Source organism: Marmota monax, unplaced genomic scaffold, assembly GCF_021218885.2.
Source record: "Marmota monax isolate L192 unplaced genomic scaffold, Marmota_monax_Labrador192_F-V1.1 WCK01_AAM20220418_F8-fsc00141, whole genome shotgun sequence".
Taxonomy (NCBI): Eukaryota; Metazoa; Chordata; class Mammalia; order Rodentia; family Sciuridae; genus Marmota; species Marmota monax.
In genome coordinates this window covers 4,727,163-4,745,953 of record NW_026692981.1, presented here as the reverse complement: position 1 = coordinate 4,745,953, position 18,791 = coordinate 4,727,163, and the positions used below count along the sequence as shown (strand labels likewise).

The following is an 18,791-nucleotide window of genomic DNA, read 5'->3' as shown; positions in this document are numbered from 1 at the left end:
CGCTGGCAGGCTCCTGGGCCTGATCCACCGGTCTGCTGTAGGTCTGCCTACCTTGGAGGCGCGGGCGGCGGATCTGCCCTGCCCCTCCTACCACGCTGCGGACCCCTGGGCCTGGTCTGCAGGTTGATCACTGGTCTGCTCACCCTGCGGGCACGGGTGGCGGTTCCGCTCCGCCCCCACTCCAATTGGGGTCACGTGACCACCACACCGGCAGGGCCTGATCCGGGCGTGGGAGAAGGATCTGCTCTGCCCCTACTCCAGTTGGGGTGACGTGTGTACCACACTGGCAGGCCACTGGGCCTGACCCGCCAGGCTGTCACAGGTCTGTTTACCTTGCAAGCGCGAAGGGCGGCTCTGCCCTGCCCCCCCTACCACGCCCATGTACCACTGGGTCGCGGGTCTGCCCACCTGGCGGGTGCGAGTGGCGGCTCCGCTCCGCCCCCTCTCCAATTGGGGTCACGCGGTCGCCACGCTGGCGAGCCGCTGGGCCTGCTCCGGGCGCTGGCGGCGGCCCGGCTCCTCCCCTCTGGCTCGACGACAAATTGAGGAGACTCGGGTGACTGTGCCTCACCCCCCCTACCAGGAGACCAACTGCTTATGTCACCGCTGGTATTGATGAAGTTCTCTCCTCCGCCACTTTCTGCTGACATCAGATCTCTGCCATGTTGGTATCCTATGCGAATGGCAGCATTTCGTTCCCCTTGCCGGGCAACCCAAGCAACGGGTGAGTCCTGACCGGCCCTCAGCAGGACCCGGACCGAGACGCAGTTTCCGCGGGCTCCTAGCCCCGGTCCAGGGAAGTTCCGGGAGCCGGAACTCGGCCTCTCCGTGCTCAGTGTAAGCTCCAAGAAGCAGTCCCCGTGGGCTCAGTTCCGGGAGCCGGAATTCGGCTGCTCAGTGCTTGGTGTTTGCTCTGATAGTAGCAGGGTCCAAGAAGCAGGCTCCGCAGCCCTGAGCCAGGGCGGTTCCGGGAGCCGGAACTCGGCCGCTCCGTGCTCGGTGTAAGCTCCTATAAGTGTAAGCTCCAAGAAGCAGCCCCCGTGGGCTCAGTTCCGGGAGCCGGAATTCGGCTGCTTAGTGCTTGGTGTTTGCTCTGATAGTAGCAGGGTCCAAGAAGCAGGCTCCGCAGGCTCCGCAGCCCTGAGCCGGGACGGTTCCGGGAGCCGGAACTCGGCCGCCCCGCGCTCGGTGTTCACTCCGATAAGATCAGATTTTAAGAAGCACCCAGGCGCTGAACCCTAGCAATCTGTCTGCAAGCCGCAGGCGAATTGCAGCCTGAAATTACCTGTTCTATGGCTGAATGAGCTGCGGTCAGTCGAAAACAGGTATGGTGACGTCGGTTTACCAACATGGTGGCTGCTGGCCTCCTCTGTGGTCTGACCGGTGTGGAGAACCGCGATGGACCGCTTCCTTCCCCCGTCTCGAACCCAGAATTCAGCCCTGAGTGCGGTGCTTGCGCGGCTGGCAGAAACTGCAGCACTGTAACCCTGCGTCTCTATCCCAGCGCGCGTTGCGATTTGCTGAATAAGCAGTTTTACCCTCCGTGCGACAAACCTCTCGCGTTTGAGTCCCCGTAGCCGATCCTCGTGCGATGGAAATCCTTCCTCCAGGTTCTGGCGCACCCCACTATTGCTGGAAATTCCTAACAAGATATCCTTTAGCCGTCCTGACTTGTCATACTCCCACACAGTGAAGCAGCACACAGGGGTAATGCACTCCCCTCGCCGCCATCTTCCTTCCCCCCATCTCTCTCTCTCTTGAAGTAAGCTTTTGCTACCTGTATTTGTCTCTCATCTCATTGTTGGAGTGATCAATTTTTGCCTGTACTTGCTCATTTAGGTCATTCTTTAATTCACAGATCATTTTAACTATGAACCTTCTGAACTCCTCCTCTGACATTTCATCAACTCCGCTGTCCATGGCTTCTGTTATTACAGTGTCCTGGTTGGTTTGGGGCACTTTCCTCCCTTGTTTTTTCATGTTCTCTGAGATATTACAGTTTCTTCCCTCTATTCTTGTAGTACCCAGGCAGATTGTCTGTACCTCACCTTGATGTTGGGCTTCCAGACTCTGCTGGTGTCCCTCAGTGGATGCTACTGCATCCTGGGACCTGGGTAAATTGGGAGTGGGTGGATGTAGGCCGCTGGGCTTGACCTCCCACTGTTATCTACTGGTAGGAAGGGGTGGTTCTGTGCCAAAGGTTAGGCAGTGTCTGGCCCCGCCAGGAGGGGTCAACCTGCCTACTGAAATATTGGATCCCGCGTGGGCTGTTGTGAGCTCTCTGGGCTGTATCTCGGCTCTCGCGGGAGTGCACTGGTCAGAAGGGGGGTCCTGCACCAGAGGCTAGGCTCCGGTGTCTGGGCCCTGCAGAGGCCAGTGTGGACATTCTAGTCTATTGTACCTGCTGTCAATTGGAAGTTTTAGCTCGAGCCTTTCGGAGTGGTTCTTTTATGATTTCTATTTCTTTGGTGAATTTCTCATTCATATTCTTGCATCCTGCTTAGGATAATTCATTATTTTGTCAGGAATTTCATAGATATTCTTCAAACTGGTATGAATATTCTGGAAGCTTACTGTGTTCCTTTGGATGTTATGTTTCAAATTTCTTCTACCTTTACATTGATGTCTGGTATAACAGTTGTCTCTTCCACTTTTATGGAGTTTAGATGGAAACTTAGGTACTAGGTGGGTAGGTCCTTTGGTCATAGATGGACTTCGATGTGTAGCCTTGGCGAGTTCCCCGGCTGATGCCCGCCGTGTCCCCGAGTGCCTCTGTCATGTGGCCTGCAGCGAATCATGAACGTACTTGTATCGCTTTGTAATGTCAGGCACGGATGGGCCTGGAGCCTCTGACCTTAGCTTCCACAGTGTCAGTGATGCAGGACATGAAGACTGTCCCGCACAGGTGACACGAAGGATTGTGGCTGCAGCAGCCATGTCCCAGAGCCAGAGGATGGGAAAGGGAGTCTTCCCCAAGTCACCCAGAATGAATGTGGGAGAGGCCTGCAGCAGCCACAGTTCTAGAGCCCGAGAATGGGATGGACCTTCCCTAGGTTCCGTGGAGGCAGTGGGTTTAACAACGGTGGTTACCACTTTGCTGGAGTTGCAGAACCCAGACGGGGTCTTCTCCAGGTTCCGAGGCACCATCTGAGTAATGCTGGGCTTTTTGCACCAGCAGTTTCAGTCTGAAGGTCAGGGGCTGGAGAGGAGATGTTGAGTGTCTGCTGGACGAGTGCAGGTGGTGTCATGTTTTGTGCAGTGGTAGCCAGGGTCCTGATAGTGTCCCCAGAGCCTGTGGTACAGCTGCAGGTGACCATGGGGCTCTTTACAGTAGTAGCTGCAGTCTTAAGGCTCTGAACTTCAAGGAATACGTTCTCATTTGTGCAGTTGGGATTGGGCTTGTGGCTATGGCAACCCGGGGCCTGTGAGGTGCACACCAGCAGGCCAGCTGCTGGCCCTGCACTAGCTTGGCTTCTGGGTTGAGGGGTGCCAGTTGACCTCCTTTGGAGCAGAGCAGTGTTCTTAGACCAGCCAGCTCCTCAAATGGATGGGAAGCCTGTGAAGACCAGTCTTACGCTATGACAGGGGCTGCTGGTTTTTCCGTACTTACCTAGGTGGGGCAGCGTGGGTCCCCCTCTGTAAGGAGGAGGTTGAAATTTGCTTGAGTTCTTTTTTCCAGGTTGTCTTCCTGTGTGTACTCTAAAGTCAGCTATTTACAAAGCAATTGTTTCGGTTTGAGGCTTGTCATAACCTCCCGTTAGGACCTTTTAGAATACATTTTGTGGCTTAAATACCTGGAGTTAAATCTCATTGCTTTAGGCATGTACACCAATTGTTGCAGAACATTTTATCCAAAGTCTACTTCTCCTACTGGTCTGCAATGCCTCTGTTATAAATTAAGTTTCCTCATGTGTGAATTGGTTTCTAGCCCTGTTCTTGGTATCTTTTGCCATGTAACGAATTATCTCCATTCAGCAGCTTAAAACCACACACAGTATCTGAGGGTGAGAGGTCTGGTGAGGCTGTAGGTAAGGAGCGGCTGGGTATACAGTTTCATTCCAAGGCTCAGTTGGGCAGGACCTGATTCTAGACTCATTGATAGGGGCTTCTGCATAGGGCATGGCAGGCCCCAGATCAAGTAAGCAGAAACCTAAGTTTAGCCCAAAGTCGAAGGCAGGGTATTACCTGAGGGTTTGAATATAGGGGGCCATCTTCAAGGCTGCCTACCACTTTAATAAACATAAGTCACTTGAAATGAAAGATTATTAAAAGGATCTGTATTCAAAATGGAAATGAGGGCTAGTGGGCATAGCTTGGAATCAATTTTTGGAAAAATGCATAAAGGAACTTTAGAGATGTGAGCTTTCTTCCAGTGGTTGAGTTCAGTGAATTATAGTATGTAATTTTTCTTAACTGGTTTATTAGCATTTACCTATCATGATGATCTGCGGGAACATTTTTACCTGTTAGCTCGTCAATTACAAGACTCTCTGAGACAAAAAAAAGCACCTGCTGTCTCCTTTATTCGCTTTATGCAGTTCCTGGAGCTCATTGATGCTAAAACTATATTTCTAGTATCATTGAAAATGATACTTGGGACTTCGAAGGGGGTGCATTACAATAACAGCTCGTATTACACGCAGCTTTTTCATTTAAAACCAACCAAACATCTGCCACTGTGCTCTCTCCTGGTTACCTAGGTGGAAGGAAACTCTTAGGACTGATTATTTTGAGTTGAATTGATTAAATTCAGTGCACCCGATTGTTAGGCTTATCAACACCCTCATTATCCACTTCTTCTGTGCATTCCGTGGATGAGAAGGGCTTCCGGTGTGGTTAAGAGATCATTAAAGACTGCATCACACATAGCTTTACCTGCCCACTTCTCCCGGCAGCACCTCTGGGGCAGCTTTCCTTTGGGCCCGTGCTCATCCCCAGCACCATGTGGCTCCTCCATATCAAGGACCAGTATTCAAACCCTGCCTTCGACTATGGGCTAAACTTAGGTTTCTGCTTACTTGATCTGGGGGCTGCCATGTTGTCCTGCCCAGCTGAGCCTTCGAATGAGTCTGTATACACACACTTGCCCGCACTCTTGCGGCTAAGGTTTAGTTAGTAAGAGATTCACATGACATTTTCTAGAGTAATTCCAAACTTTGACCCAATAAATCAGCAACTTAGAGACAATTTTAAGGGAAACCTCTATGCCTTCTGTTTGGCAAGGAAGAAGTAAACGTATCCTCAGGTGAGACGCCAAGCTGCCAATACACACACCTTATGGGCAAAGCTTACACCTCGTAGCTTTTGTGGATCTAGAGAAGTTATGTACAAACAAATGGTAATGCACCACTGTTGGCAAAGGTTTTTATACTGTTATTAATGCTTGATCTGATACTTTCCCTGTGCCCCCTCCCTTGTTTAGGTAGATAGACTATTCCAATTTTTGGCCTGGTATAAGTTCACTTGCATAAACATTTGGTGCTAACAAAGTATTAACATTATCAGGGGCTGTGGCAGAGTGCTCGCCTTGCACGCGTGAGGCACCGGGTTCGGTCCTTAGCACCACATAAAAATAAGATTGTGTCCAATTAAAAACATTATCAGGGTGTGGTGGCACACCTGTAATCCCAGCAATGCAGGAGGCTTGGGGGTTCCAGGACAGCCTGGCGGCTCAGCAGTAAAGCACCCCTGGGTTCAGTGCCAATACGGGAGGGAAAACTCCAGTCTTCAAGAAGCATTGAGCAGCCACCTCTGTTGGTTCCTTGTTGCCAGGGACCAATACTGCAGTTCACATGAGGTAGAACACGTTACTGTCCTTTGCTAGTTTATGGCAGTACAGAATGTGTCTTAAGATCGCGTCCTCACCTTGGTCACATGCTTGGCGAAGGAGGTGCTCTGCAGAGCCCTGGTGTGGTGGGTACTGGTACAAAGCCTTGTTCATCCTGACGAGAGCAATCAAACCTCAGCAGCTGCTCTTCGAACTCTTCAGTGTCCGAGCAAGCCCTGAGGAAAACACAGGAGGTTTTGAACCCTTTAAAATAAGCCCAGAGATAGAGTGTTTTCATATCGCAAGGCAGATGGGATCTTACGGAAAGTAATGATTGGGCAGAGGCCATATCAGATCTGGTCCTTTGGTGGACGTCGAGGCAGAGTTATTCAGAATATAATCTGAAATTCATTTGATCATACTGTAGATAGCTTATGTTCAGCCATATAAGCAAAGCCCTTATTTACTTTCCTATCAAATAAAAGAAACCCATCCAAGACATTAACAGGGTGATTTTCTTGTGTGTATGTTCAACTGTGACAGAAAGGCTGACAACGTGCTCTTGTGAGACTGACAAATTGTAAGTGAAAAGGCCTAATTAATCACAAACTCAATTTTGTTGATCCTCTTATATTCCAGGGTGCCTATAATGCTGATGGGCTATGCGAGTAACATTTATTAAACAGAGCTCGAGAACTATAAAATACCAACACCTTTGACTTGAGAGATAAGTTGTGTGTTCCAACCTCTAGTAAGATGCTTGGGTGCCTAGAAGAATAATGGAGAAAGAAAGAAAGCTTGGCACCTTGAATCCCCTGTGGGTCCTGGTAGGTGGTGGTGACATGAAGCATAGGGTGTCTCACAATCCGAGGATGGGAGCTGGCACATGCTGTGCACTTGCAGGGCCCTGGCAACACCTGCAGGTGTCGGGGACAGAAGAACTCATGTAGAAGCTGCCCTGCAAGTAGGTGGCAGCTCCCTTGCAGGGCTCCTGTTTGAGCAGACCCAGAGCCGCTGTTCCTCATTTAAGCTCATTCTCGGTGTGTTCTAACAGGAGCACAAGTATGTGTGCGTGTGCGCGCGCCCATGGGTGTGTTCAGAGAAAACTCAGCCATGCACAGGTCCCATTTAGACAGTGTCGATGCAGCTGAGGCGCATCTGCATCACCTGAGGCTGGCTTTCCTGGAGTGACCTTTTGTGGGGAAACAAATCGCCATGGCCTCCACGAGGTCTCAATCCTGAGGGTCATTTTAGTGACCACACAGTGCCTGGTGTTGGATTGCAAATTTATCTCTGGTGGGGGGCTGTGCCCAGGATGACTGAAGCCCAGCTCCTGTGAGTCGGGCAAGTGACTTAACAGGGCTAACTCCCCGACTCCTGGGATACTTTGGAGATTAAAGGAGAGAACGCATATAGGGCACATTCCTTCTACTTAGGGTGGTTTAAAAAAAAAAATACCACAAGGAACCAGTCCTCTACCTTTCCTGCTGCATTCTTATGGAGAGGCTGCAGAACCAGAGGCGTGTTAGTTTATAGATATTTCTAAGAGAAGTTGGAGGGACTGCAGCATTCTCTGAATGGCATGACTTCCTTCCCCTGGGGGTGCAAACCCATCTAGTCCCCAAGAAAAGAGTACAAATATCTCCTGCAGAAGAATAAGTAGAAAGGCTAACAACCTTTCAGCAGCATTGATTGCCCTCTCCACAGGCCTGTCTTGGGGCTGGAAGTTCTGGGAGCAGGACAAATCTGGGTGGCCTTGGAGGCCCGTTTTCTCTGTAAGCAGCTGGGTCAGCAGGTCTGTTAGCTCAGTAGAGAGAGAATGCAGAGCCTGCATGCTCCCCGCCCTCCTCTCCAGGAGCCTGTTGCCCACCCACCGCAGTGCCCCACCTCTGTTGGAGGGCGTCCTCTGGTACAGATAGGATTGATTATGCATCCTGGTGGGTTGAACCTGTAGGACCACTGGTGGCTCTAGAGATGGTCACAGTAGTGACCTTCTTCCCAAGTTGTCCATGTCTTGGGCTTTGGAAGTGGCCAACACGTTACTAATGGAGGAGAATTGATTCAGGATCTCGAGATGGGAAGATGGTTCTGGACCATCCAGATGGCTCTGATGTACAGGTCAAGCGTACTAATAAAAAGCCTCTGCTACGGCTTTGAAAGAGGGAAGGGCCAACTGCCAGTGGATGCACACATCCCCGCCAACCTTGATTTTAGAACTTCTGACCGCAGAATTGTAACAAGTTTGTGTTGTTCAGAGCCCAAGACTCATGGTAATTTTCAGAAGCAGCAGATGCTAGTATACCTTGTCACTTCTCCACCGCAAACTTTGCCCCAATGCTGCTGTGTTTACACCACATAGTGTTAGGTTGAAGTGACAGTCGTACATCACCGACAATCTAATAAGACAGCCAGCAGACGAGTGGCATTTCACATGGAGAGTATTTGTACCTGTATAAAATGAGATTATATAGTACGGAGGAACAGGTAGTAATGCCAGAACCCCTTCAGCTAGCACCGTCCTGGACATCAGTGGAGAGGAAGGCAGACCTCACCGCTGTGAACACACACCTCTAAGGCCCGAGCACAGGATGGGCAGGCGGTTGAGACAGGTTTTCCTGAACAGCTCATGTCCGAGTTATTAAGAACTTTCCCAGAAGGCTCCTTCCACATTCCTGCTCAGAAACCCAGGGAGCAAGAGGTAGACTGTGTGTAGCTTCCTCCTCAAGGACAGTATTCAAGACAGGACCTCACCAGCCGGGTGCCCTAGGAGGCTCTGAGCTCACCTTCCAGGCACACTCCTGTCCATGACAATAACTGCAGCCCTTCAGGACAAACCTCCGGGTTCCAGCAGTATCTTGGGGAGAGGTTGGTAGTGCTCCTTCTCAGGAAGGGAACTAGGCTCAGAGAGCTCAGTCCTCCTGTGAGACCATGGAGCCGTCTGAACTTGGACTCCCTTTCTAGTCTGCCAGAATTCAAAACCCAAGCTCTTCAGCATGCTGCATGAGGAACAGAGCTGTCCGAGAAGGAAACACAACAGTCACTTTATAGTGTTGCCAAGAGAATACCTGAAACCATCGGCATTCTCTTAGACCCCAAGCTGCCATGGAATATGTTAATGGAGGTTTTGGGGTGTGCTTTTCTTCTCTGCACTCATCTGTTATTACCATGACGTTTAATGTGATCTTTCCATACTTGTTCAGCACCCTCCAGTCATCTCCCGTCACCCTTTCTCTCTCCTTTTCCCCACCACACTTTCCAATCCTTGTACTCTCTGTGGTACTTTAGATCAAATACGAGAGAAGCAGCAGTCCTTGTCCGCCTTATTTTACCTGATGACCCTTCCCCCTTCTATCCACTCTGCTGCAAATGGTAGTATTTCCTTTTGTGATACTATGGATTGAACCCAAGGCCTGACCCATGCTAGACAAGTCCTCTACCACCGAGCTACATCCCCAGTCCTTTTTATTTTATATTGAGAGAATATCTCATTAAGTTACCCAGGCTAGCTTTGAAAACTTTGCATTATTTTCCCTTAGCTCCAGAGTATATGGGCTTACAGGCATGTGCCACCACACCTGGATGACAGTATTTTATTCTTTATGGCTGAGCAATAGTCTGCTTTGTATATATATGTGTGTGTGTGTGTGTGTGTGTGTATATATATATATATATATATATGTATATATGTATATATGTATATATATGTGTATATATACACATACACATATACATACACTAGAGAAGACACCAAAAAGTGGAAAGATATCCATGTTCAGGGATTAGACAAATTAACATTGTTAAAGTGTCTATACTACCTCAAGCAAGCTACAGATTCAGTGATCCAACAACGCTCTTTACAGAACTGGAAAAATCCTAAAATTCACAAAGCAGCACAAAATCCCTGAACAACCAAAGCAACGTTGAACAAAGCTGGGAGAATCTCAATTCCTGACTCCAAGACATACGACGTAGTGACCCAAACAACATGGCCCTGGCCTAGACAGAGTGATTCTTGACAAGACATGAGCAGAGTTTTAAGGGCTCAGGACACTATGCCACTAACAACCCTGTGAGGCACAAATGCTTTCATTTCTAAGTGAGGAAATAGAAGAGAAAAAATAATTTGTATAAGAACCTTCAGAACAACCTGGCATTGAAGCCCAGGAGTTCAAGCACTTAATGGCCCTCAGAGTTGGTCCTGTGTCCCCCTCATGGCATTAAATGTGCTCCAGGTAAAGGCACCACTTCTTTCTCCAGTGGTACATGTGTAACTGCTACAGATGGAGGGAACAAGACTATTGGTATCGTTCCAAATGCCCTCATCTCTGGTAGGATTCTGAGCCTTAGTTTCTGAACTTAACAGATCTTTATATTTTGATGTACAGCTTGCTTCTGCTGTGATAGTACTTGATAAGCTCTGCTTTAAAATCAGACTACAATAAGGGACCCACTGAAGAGCAACTGCTCCCTTCATCTGTTAAAACCGGATAAATACATCGATCTCTTTGAACAAAGGCCTTGGTTTCAAGTTTGTTTTGAAAAAATGTAGATAGTGTTTGAGATTTTGCTTTTTAAGAACTTAGACACCTTGATAAGCAATAAAACTTCTTGAATTTGAGGGAATTGGTAATGTTGATTATGTCCAGAAGGTTTAGCTTCCTCCTTCCTTTTAGGGACCATTGGTCACAGTACGTTTTCCTCTGAAGTCAGTTAATAGCATTCATTACCCTGTGCATTGTGTTAACTTTTATTCTATAATTTCACTTATAAGCACTTTTTATTCTATCAGTGCTACATTGTTTTCTGTTCAAAACCCCTGCTTCTGACTAAAATCTGCCATGGCTGTGCATTTACATGTTTGAATACCTTCATGAGAAAGGCCCAGCATTCCCCAGTTTCCTAGATTAATTTTCCTTTAGTAACAAAGCTGGCTGGGGAACGCACCGTCATCTGAGAAACTTTCAGTCTTGTACTAAATCAGTGTCAGACTCCTTTAGTCAGTATCTTGGTTCAGGAAGAAGTGGGAATAATGGAAGTGGCACAGTAGGGGGCCTGTGCCTCCCTGCTGGTTGTCACACCTGCCTTGATCTTGCAGGGGTGGCAGGTCAGGGGCTTCTTGCATCTGCATGATTCTAGGATGTGCCCACCTGGCACAGGAGAGAGGCTTTGCCTCAGATACCTTGGCAGGTCAGTTAGGTTCTAAAACGTTGAGTGACTGAGCAGAAGAAAAAAGCTAATGCCCAGAGAAGAGTGACTAAGGTGAGCGTGAGGACAGATGACCTGCTCTGGCAGCTTAGTGGGCGATTTACATTTTGAGCAAAATTTTATGGCAAATGAGTTAGAAGAAGTCAAAGAAGAAATTTTATAAAACTGTCATCAAAAGTCCCAGGGTATTAGGAGGGGCCAAGAGGCCCATTACCTGACTGCAGGTTTGTGGAGCAGAATGCGTTCTAAATCCTGCCAAATGCTTAACACTGAGACTCGCCCAGCTCCGCCTGGGTCAGCCTGACCCCTGGGCTGGCCCTACCCATCACGAGTGGCAGTTTCTTCAGTTGCAGACCCAGAACCAAGGTCCAGCGTTCTGGGAAGAGGGCTGGGTCTTTCCCAAACCTCGTGGAGCTGAAGGTTCAGGCCCTCTTACTGTAGGTACAGTATCTGTAAAAAGGCCCCATAATTTTTCATTTCTATTTTTTTCCTTAGAGGGAGTCCTGAAGGACTTACCAAACCTGGATTCAGTCCTAAGGGAGGGCATTTGTGAAATCTCTAAATGACATAGCGCGAGTGTGGCTGTGTGCCTGTGCCGCCAGTGCCTCCCCGAGGCCCTCGACCTCCTTGGCCTCAGTTCTCCCCTTAGACCATTCACTTTCTGAGTGTAGTTTCCCGATCTCTCAGGGCAGCCATTCATGAGGCATGTGGAATAGGGCCCCAAACACAGCACAGGTCACATGTGCCACCAGGAGCTCTACACGTCCGTGATGGCTGCACTTCTCATGGGATCTCACGGCCTCATTTTCTCCACCGGATCAGTTGTTCAGTCCTGAACACTGAGGACCAAGAACTCAGATAAGCGAGCAGCGCTGCCTTAAAGCTGGGTTTTGATACAGTCCATACAGGCGTGGAGCACACGCCCATCCCTCCTCTCCACTCCACATCTCTAGTGCTCATTCTCTTCAGATCAGCATCGTTTTGGCTTCCCCATGAGAGAACGTGCGGTGCTTGGCCACGTCTGGCTTATTTCACTTAATGCAGTCACTTCCACTTCTACCCATTTACTGCAAATGATGTATGTAGTAAGGGATTTTATTCTTTACGGCCAGTTAATACTCCATTTTGTATGTAACCAGAGTTTCCTTATCCGTGCGCGGCAGCTCTCCAAGGCCAATTCCCATCTTGGCTGTTGTGAATAGTGCTACAGTGAACATGGGTGTGCAAGTGCTTGTTGGTGTGCCGGTTTCATTTTCTTTGGATATATACTCAGAAGCAGGATAGCTGAATCATAGTAGTTCCATTTTTCACTTGAGCAATCTCCCCATTTTCCATTATGATTGTACTAATTCACATTTCCACCAACAGTGTCCGGCCTGTCCACATGCTGGCCAGCATTTGCTGTTGCTACTTACAATAGCCATCCTAGTAGTGGATGACATGATTTTGGTTTGCATTTCCCTGGTGGTACTGATAGAGCATTTTTTCCCTATATTTGTATTTATTCTTTTGATAAGTGTCTATTCAGATCATTTGCCCATTTTTAATTTTACTATTAAGTATTTTGAGTTCTTTATATGTTCTGGATATTAACCTTATCAGATGAATAGCTGGCAATTTTTTCCCCCTATTTCATAGGTTCTCTTCACTATTTTTTGTTTTTATGCGTAAGATTGTTTGAAGTAATCCCATTCATCATGTTTGTTTCTTGTGCTTTGGGGTCTCGTCCAGAAGGTCACTGCCTGTGCCCGTCTCTTCATGTTTCCCCTGTATTTTCTTCTAGTTTCAAAGCATCTGGACATCGGGTTCATCCTGGGTCAGTCTGCTCTACAGAAGGCTGGGTGGGCCTCAAGTCGAGGCTCCTGCAGGTGCATGTTCGGTTTTTCCAGCTTCACCTCCTTCTTCAGCTCTGGGCCTTTGCTAGGCGATCTATGTTCTGTTCCGTTGCTCTGTGTCCTTTTATATGCCAATGCCACGCTGTTTGGGTCACTGTGACTCCGTCTAAAAGTCGGGAATGGTGATGTCTCCAGCTTTAGCTATTCAGGCCCTTTTGTGTCTCCGTATGAACTGTACGATTTTTTCCTTCATCCTGGGAAGAAGGTGTTTTTATGGGATTGTATTTGAGCTGAAGGTTGTGGTAGGTGGTGTGGACATTTAAACAGTATTACCTTGTCCAGTCCGTGACAATGGGAGCCCTTTTCCTGTTTCTTTTACTAGTAGTCTATTTCCATTGTAGAGGCTTCCTTGGGCAGGTTTTTGCTTTGTTATGAAAACAATTGTATTTATAGTATAATTCATAAAACAATTTATGATTGTTATCGGAGTAGAGAAAAGCTGCTGATTTCATGTCAGCCGCCACTTGACTGAATTCGTTTCAGTTCTTGTAGTCTATTGGTGGTGTCTTTAGCCAGAGAAGTCAGGCAGGAGAAACTCCTCCTAGTGTACAGAATAAGAGCAGTGGGGGTGGACGCTTGTCTTGTTCCTGGTCTGAGGAAATGCTTCCAGCTTTTCCCCCATGCAGTAGGCTGGGGGTATGCCTCTGTCATGTAGGGCCTTTCTTGGGTTGAAGTATGATCCTTCTATATACTCAATGTGTTCAGGGCTTTTATCACAAAGGGAAGTTGAATTTTATCAAATGCTTTTTCTGCAGCTGTGGTAATGATAAGTGTTACATTTATTGACTTAGTTATCCCTAAATCCTTGGAATGAATCCCAGTTGATCCTGGTGAGTGAGCCTCTGGGTGCATGGTTTAGTTTTACTTGCTGGTGTTTTGGTGGAAACTTTTGCTCTGTCATTTTGTTGGTGTGCCCTATGCAGGCCTTGTATAACGAACTCCTGTCCAATCCTGTGAAGTACTTTAAGAAGCATGTGTGCTGGTCTTTGAGTTTGGTAAAATTCAGCAGTAAAACCATCAGTCCTGGACTTTCCTTTATAGAGAGATTTTATTACTGCTCCTATCTCAGTGTTGATTCATTCAGGTGTCCTGTTGTGTCCAGAAACTTGTTCGTTTCTCTACTTTTCTAATTTGTCATAGTTTTTTGTAGTAATTCCTAATGATCTTTTGTATTTCTTTGTATTTGTTCTAATTAGCCATACATGACAGAAGAATGCATTTTGACATACATAAATGGCGTGTAGCTTCTCATTTGTCAGGGATCTCTTGTATTTCTGTTGTTATCATTTGAAATGTCTCCCTTTTCATCTTTATTTGGGTCTTTTTCTTGGTTATTATAATTAAATGCTTGTCCATTTTGTTTATCTTTTCAAAGACAAAAATCTTTGTTTCATTGATATTTAAGTCTGTAGTCCTGCTCTGATCTTTGTTGTTTAATTTGGGACTTGTTAGATTCAGGTTTCATTTCATTGTGATGAGAAGGAAAACGGGATATGATTTCCTTGATTATTTAAAAGTACCAGGGATTGAGCCCAAGGCTTTACACATGATAGGCAAGCACTTCATCACTTAGCTACATCTCCAGTCCTTTTTAAAATATTGAGATAGTAACACAGTATACTAAAACTTGTGGATTCTATTTTCATTCACTTTGAGAAATGTTAAGAATCTTCCTTCCAATTTCTTTAATGCCTTAAAAATAAGTTTAGTCTCCATGCATTGTACAAGTCCTTCAATTTGTTGGATTCTGGTTTCATTTCATTGTGATCCAAAAGGGTACAGGATAAGACTTCAGTGTTTTTGAATTTTCTTGGGATGTTCTGTAAATGTCCATCAAGTCCATTTGAGTCTGTTTTGTCCAAGTTGTCTGCCCATTAACAAAAGGGGCATGTTGAAATCCATATGCTATCAGAGCCTGTCTCTTTAGATTTAATAGTTTTTGGTAAAATTGGCTGCTTCAACCTTAAGTACATGTGGGTTTGTGTCTTCTTGTGGATCCCTTCATCAGTGTACAGCTACCTTGTTTCTCTTGGAGTTTTCATCTTCAAGTCTATTTTGAAGGAGGTCATTGTAGCTGGTCCTGCTGACTTTAGGGTTCCACTTGCTTGGATCATGGTTTCCCAGCCTTAGAGGGTGAAACTTAACTTTCACACACTCTTTCAATGGGAGAATTTAGTCCACTTACATTCAGTGTCATTACGATAAGGACTTACTCTTTTCAGGTTGCCCATTTCCTTCTAGTTTTCAGTATTCTTTATTTCCATTCCCTCTTTCACCTGGTGGTTTACTGACTATTAGTAAAGTTCTATTCTTCTCATGTTTTCCGTCACCTCCAGATGTAGGACTCCCTCAGGTGTCTTTTGAGAGCCTGGTCTGATGGTCCTCAATTCCCAGTTTTAATCTTGGTTATTTTCTTTCCGTTCTTAGTAGAAACCTTACCAGACAGTAAGGGAATGACATCCTGACACATCTGCTGTTGTTTTGATGGGGATGCCTTTATTATGTATGACCTTGGCACTTTTCTCTTGAACATTATCTTGTATTTTTCAGTTAGACTGGTGAAAATTTTTCTGGTCATATTCCAGTCAATCTATTTGGGGTTTTCTTAGTGTCCTGTATGTCTGTCCATATCTTTTCTAGGCCCTTAAACTTTATCTACTTGCCTTCAAGTACAGATATTTTTTCTTCTACTTCATCTTGTCTTTTGTTGAGGTTTTCAACATCTCCCTGATGTTTCTAATTCAGATCCTCATTTATTTTCCTTAAACCCTGTAACTATTTTCTATCCCATTAAAATGTCTGATAGATGAAATCTTTAAATTCTTTATTTCAGTGTTTGTGGTATCCACTGTTACATTCCTTTGGAAGCATAGTTCATACCCCCTTAGAATAGTTGATTCCTTTTTAGAAGACAGCTCTCTTCTGGAGGTGTTGGCTTTGTTTCTAGCTGGACACCACAGAATTGTCTTCCGTACCCTCACAGCAGGTATCAAAGGTAGAGACCCCCCCTCTCAGCAGGTCGCACATTTGGTCTTATTAGCATTCTAGCAGTTTAGGCAGGAAGGGGTGCTCCCTGTGTCTCCTATTGTAATGGGGATGTCCTTGGGCACCTATGAAGCTAGTTCTACAGCAAGAGTCTCTGCCCTGATGGCACCTGAAAGACCTGTCCTCTGACCAAAGTGGGCAGACAGGTGGCAGTAGAACTGTGGTGTTCCCCTCTGCCAGTGCCGTGACAATTCCTCCTGGGAGCAGGACCTCAGCAACAGTGCATTTGGACCGCCTTCGCTGTATGCACTGGGGGCAATAGGCAGCCCCCCCATAGTGCCATCTGAGAATGGGCAGGTGTGGGGCTCAGCAGGAGCCCAAAGTTACCCAAGATTCCCCCCTTGCAAGCTCAGGTGACAGCCAGCGTTGCTTGAGGCCCCCCCTCCAGCCATGCGGCTCTTGAGGAATTTACATACCTTCAATCTTTCAGCTCCAGGAGTACTCTGCCATGTATGTGTGAGGGCTGTTCACAACTCACAGTGGAAACTCATGGTACAAAAAGTCGGACTCACAAGTGCTGTCTCTTAGAGGTGGCAAGAGTGTGGGTGCACCACGGAGCTCCTGCCATCGCCTCCCCCGCTGTGGGGAAGTTGGCTCCTAGTTAAGGACCGAGTGCAGGGAGACCTGCACGGTATTTGCCCAGATGCCTGAGGAGAAGAGAGGTAAACAATGGTTTGATAGCCAACAGTTTTATTGGTTTTGCAATTAGTCTCCTACAGTTGAAATAAGAATTTGTTTCCCACATCTATGACATGTAAATATTAGCCTTTGGAAATTGGGTCATAAACACTAATTTTCCCAGTTCCTATTTTATTCTTCTCCTTACTCACTCAACCTATTGATCCCTTCTGCCATCATTTCCCGCTGCCATGGACACTTACCAGTTGCTTCTCAGTTCTCTGCTCCTCGAGCACCATCCAGGGCTTCTCTGCTGTGTGTGGTGAAGTCCTGCTTCCCCACCCAAGCCAGAGGTGTGCAGTGCTTGTGACTGGGTGGTGGAGTTCCTGCTCTCCCACTGTCTCTGGGTGGCCCCCTCAGTGTGCCTTTATGAGTGTTTCTCAGCCGCCCCTTCCCTACCTCCGTCTCTCACCATGAGGTTTTGGCTGAGGGAAGCCGGGGATTCCAAGGGAGATATAGAAAGTGAAAGTCTCCTACAAAAGGACTAAGTTATGCTTTGACACACAGAACCACTCAGTCTCCGGGTACTCCTCCCTCTCTATCCCCACACCAGAAACCTAAAAAGCAGCAGAGTCCAGTTCCTGATGTCAGTGGTTTCCCAACCTTTTCCTTGTCTGGGAGAAAATAGTTGTTTGTAGGTATGCCAGGGTCCATGGAGAGGACTGGGGGCAGGGAGCCTCCCTCTGGTGACTGTGACCCCTCCTGCTGCTGTAGACTGGCTGCAAATCTGTCCTAAGCAATGTATTTGCTGAATGACAGGAAGAAAAAACAAACATGGAAGACATTTCATTCTCCTGTTGCCGGGAGGATATGGTCAATTCCTAAAAGATCCGTCTGGGAGGCGCCTCCATCACCTGTGCCTTGATGCTGCATGAACACTGTCTCAGTCATGTGCGGCTCTGGAACGTTATGAACTACTTATGCCGGGTCAGAAAAAGGGGCCAGCTTCACTGCCTTGGGGCTGTGGGACCACGGCGGGTGTTCAAGTGTGCCCGTGGTGAAGGAGCCAGGTAGCACCTGGCAGAGACCCGTTACTCGACTGGTACCACACAGGGCTCGCTCTACCTGCAAAAGGGAAAAAACCATTTCTTCTTCTGTTTCTCTTACAGGAATTCAGAAGTCGGCTCGGGGCTGCGAGCTCGATGCCCCCCACCTCTGCAGCGAGTCCCAGAGCCGCTCTGCAGGGGCTCCATCAGGACCCTGCGCTGAGGGTGGCCGTGGGCCTGGCGCTGCTGGCTCTGCTTCTGGCGTTTTTTGCCAAGGTCTACACTTAGGACACAGCTAACTGGAGCGTCTGTGAAGAAGAAATTAAGATGCTCAGCGGACAGGAGAGCCACCCCGCCGGGTCTCAAGGGCAGCCGGTGGTCCGGGCCGGACTGCCTCCTCTGCAGCCTCTTTCTGACGAGGCTCACCCCATCTCGCACCAAGTTGGGCCCTTTGGCTGTTTGACCCCAAACCAAATCACAGCTGGTGTAGCACATCTTTCAAATTAAAAAAAAAAAAAGCCAAAAGGTTGGGTTTGTTTTTTGGTAAGACACGCAAGCGATTGGAAACAAATGCGACCTTCAAGTCTGACCCCAACTCTAGGGCAACTCTAGTTTTCCTCATGTGGAAGGATTTGGGATCCCTAACAAACATTTTTAAGTGTATCTTCCTCTTTGTGCTTTTTCACAGTATACCCGAGAAGTTTATATAGAAACCCATTTTTGGAACTAGAATCCCTTTAGACTGGAGAGTGCCCGCTACTTCAGGGACTCTTGGCAGGGTTGAGAGGTGAGAACCGTCCGCTTAACAGCAGACTTTGAAAGAGTGGGTTGGTCCAAAACAGCATCCCTTTTTGGATCGATCAGGTCACATTTTTATTTCCATCTGATGCCTCAGTCTTCACCTAGTGACTTCCTTCATAACTGAAGGTGCTGGTGTCCCAAGCAGGCCTTCTCTCAGGATTCTACATACAGCCTGGGTCCCTTCTCACTCCCCCACCCACCCTGGGCTTTCCTCTTCTGCCTGAAAGAAAGGACACACCCATCCATTCACCAGCCCCACTCGTTAGCCCCCCCCCAATGGATCCTCCTCAAGGATCCTTTCAAGGGTCGGGGACCCTCCCCGAGACTGACCCACCCTCACTGAGGCTGCAACTCCAGTCTGCACTTGGTGCAAAGAGGGAGCAAAGCCACCGTCCTGCATCAGGGCCTGGACCA

The 18,791-nt window shown here is 47.5% G+C and overlaps 1 protein-coding gene across 1 annotated transcript in view; it reads left to right on the top strand.

Annotated features, from left to right (window-relative positions):
* Cdkal1 (CDK5 regulatory subunit associated protein 1 like 1) overlaps positions 1-18,296 on the top strand; it is a 195,633-nt gene extending 177,337 nt beyond the window's left edge. The window contains exon 7 of the mRNA XM_046452522.2: positions 17,700-18,296. Within this exon, the coding sequence (XP_046308478.1) occupies positions 17,700-17,864 (165 nt within the window). The 3' untranslated portion in view covers positions 17,865-18,296. The remainder of the gene's footprint in view (positions 1-17,699) is intronic.
* The last annotated feature ends 495 nt before the right edge of the window (positions 18,297-18,791 follow it).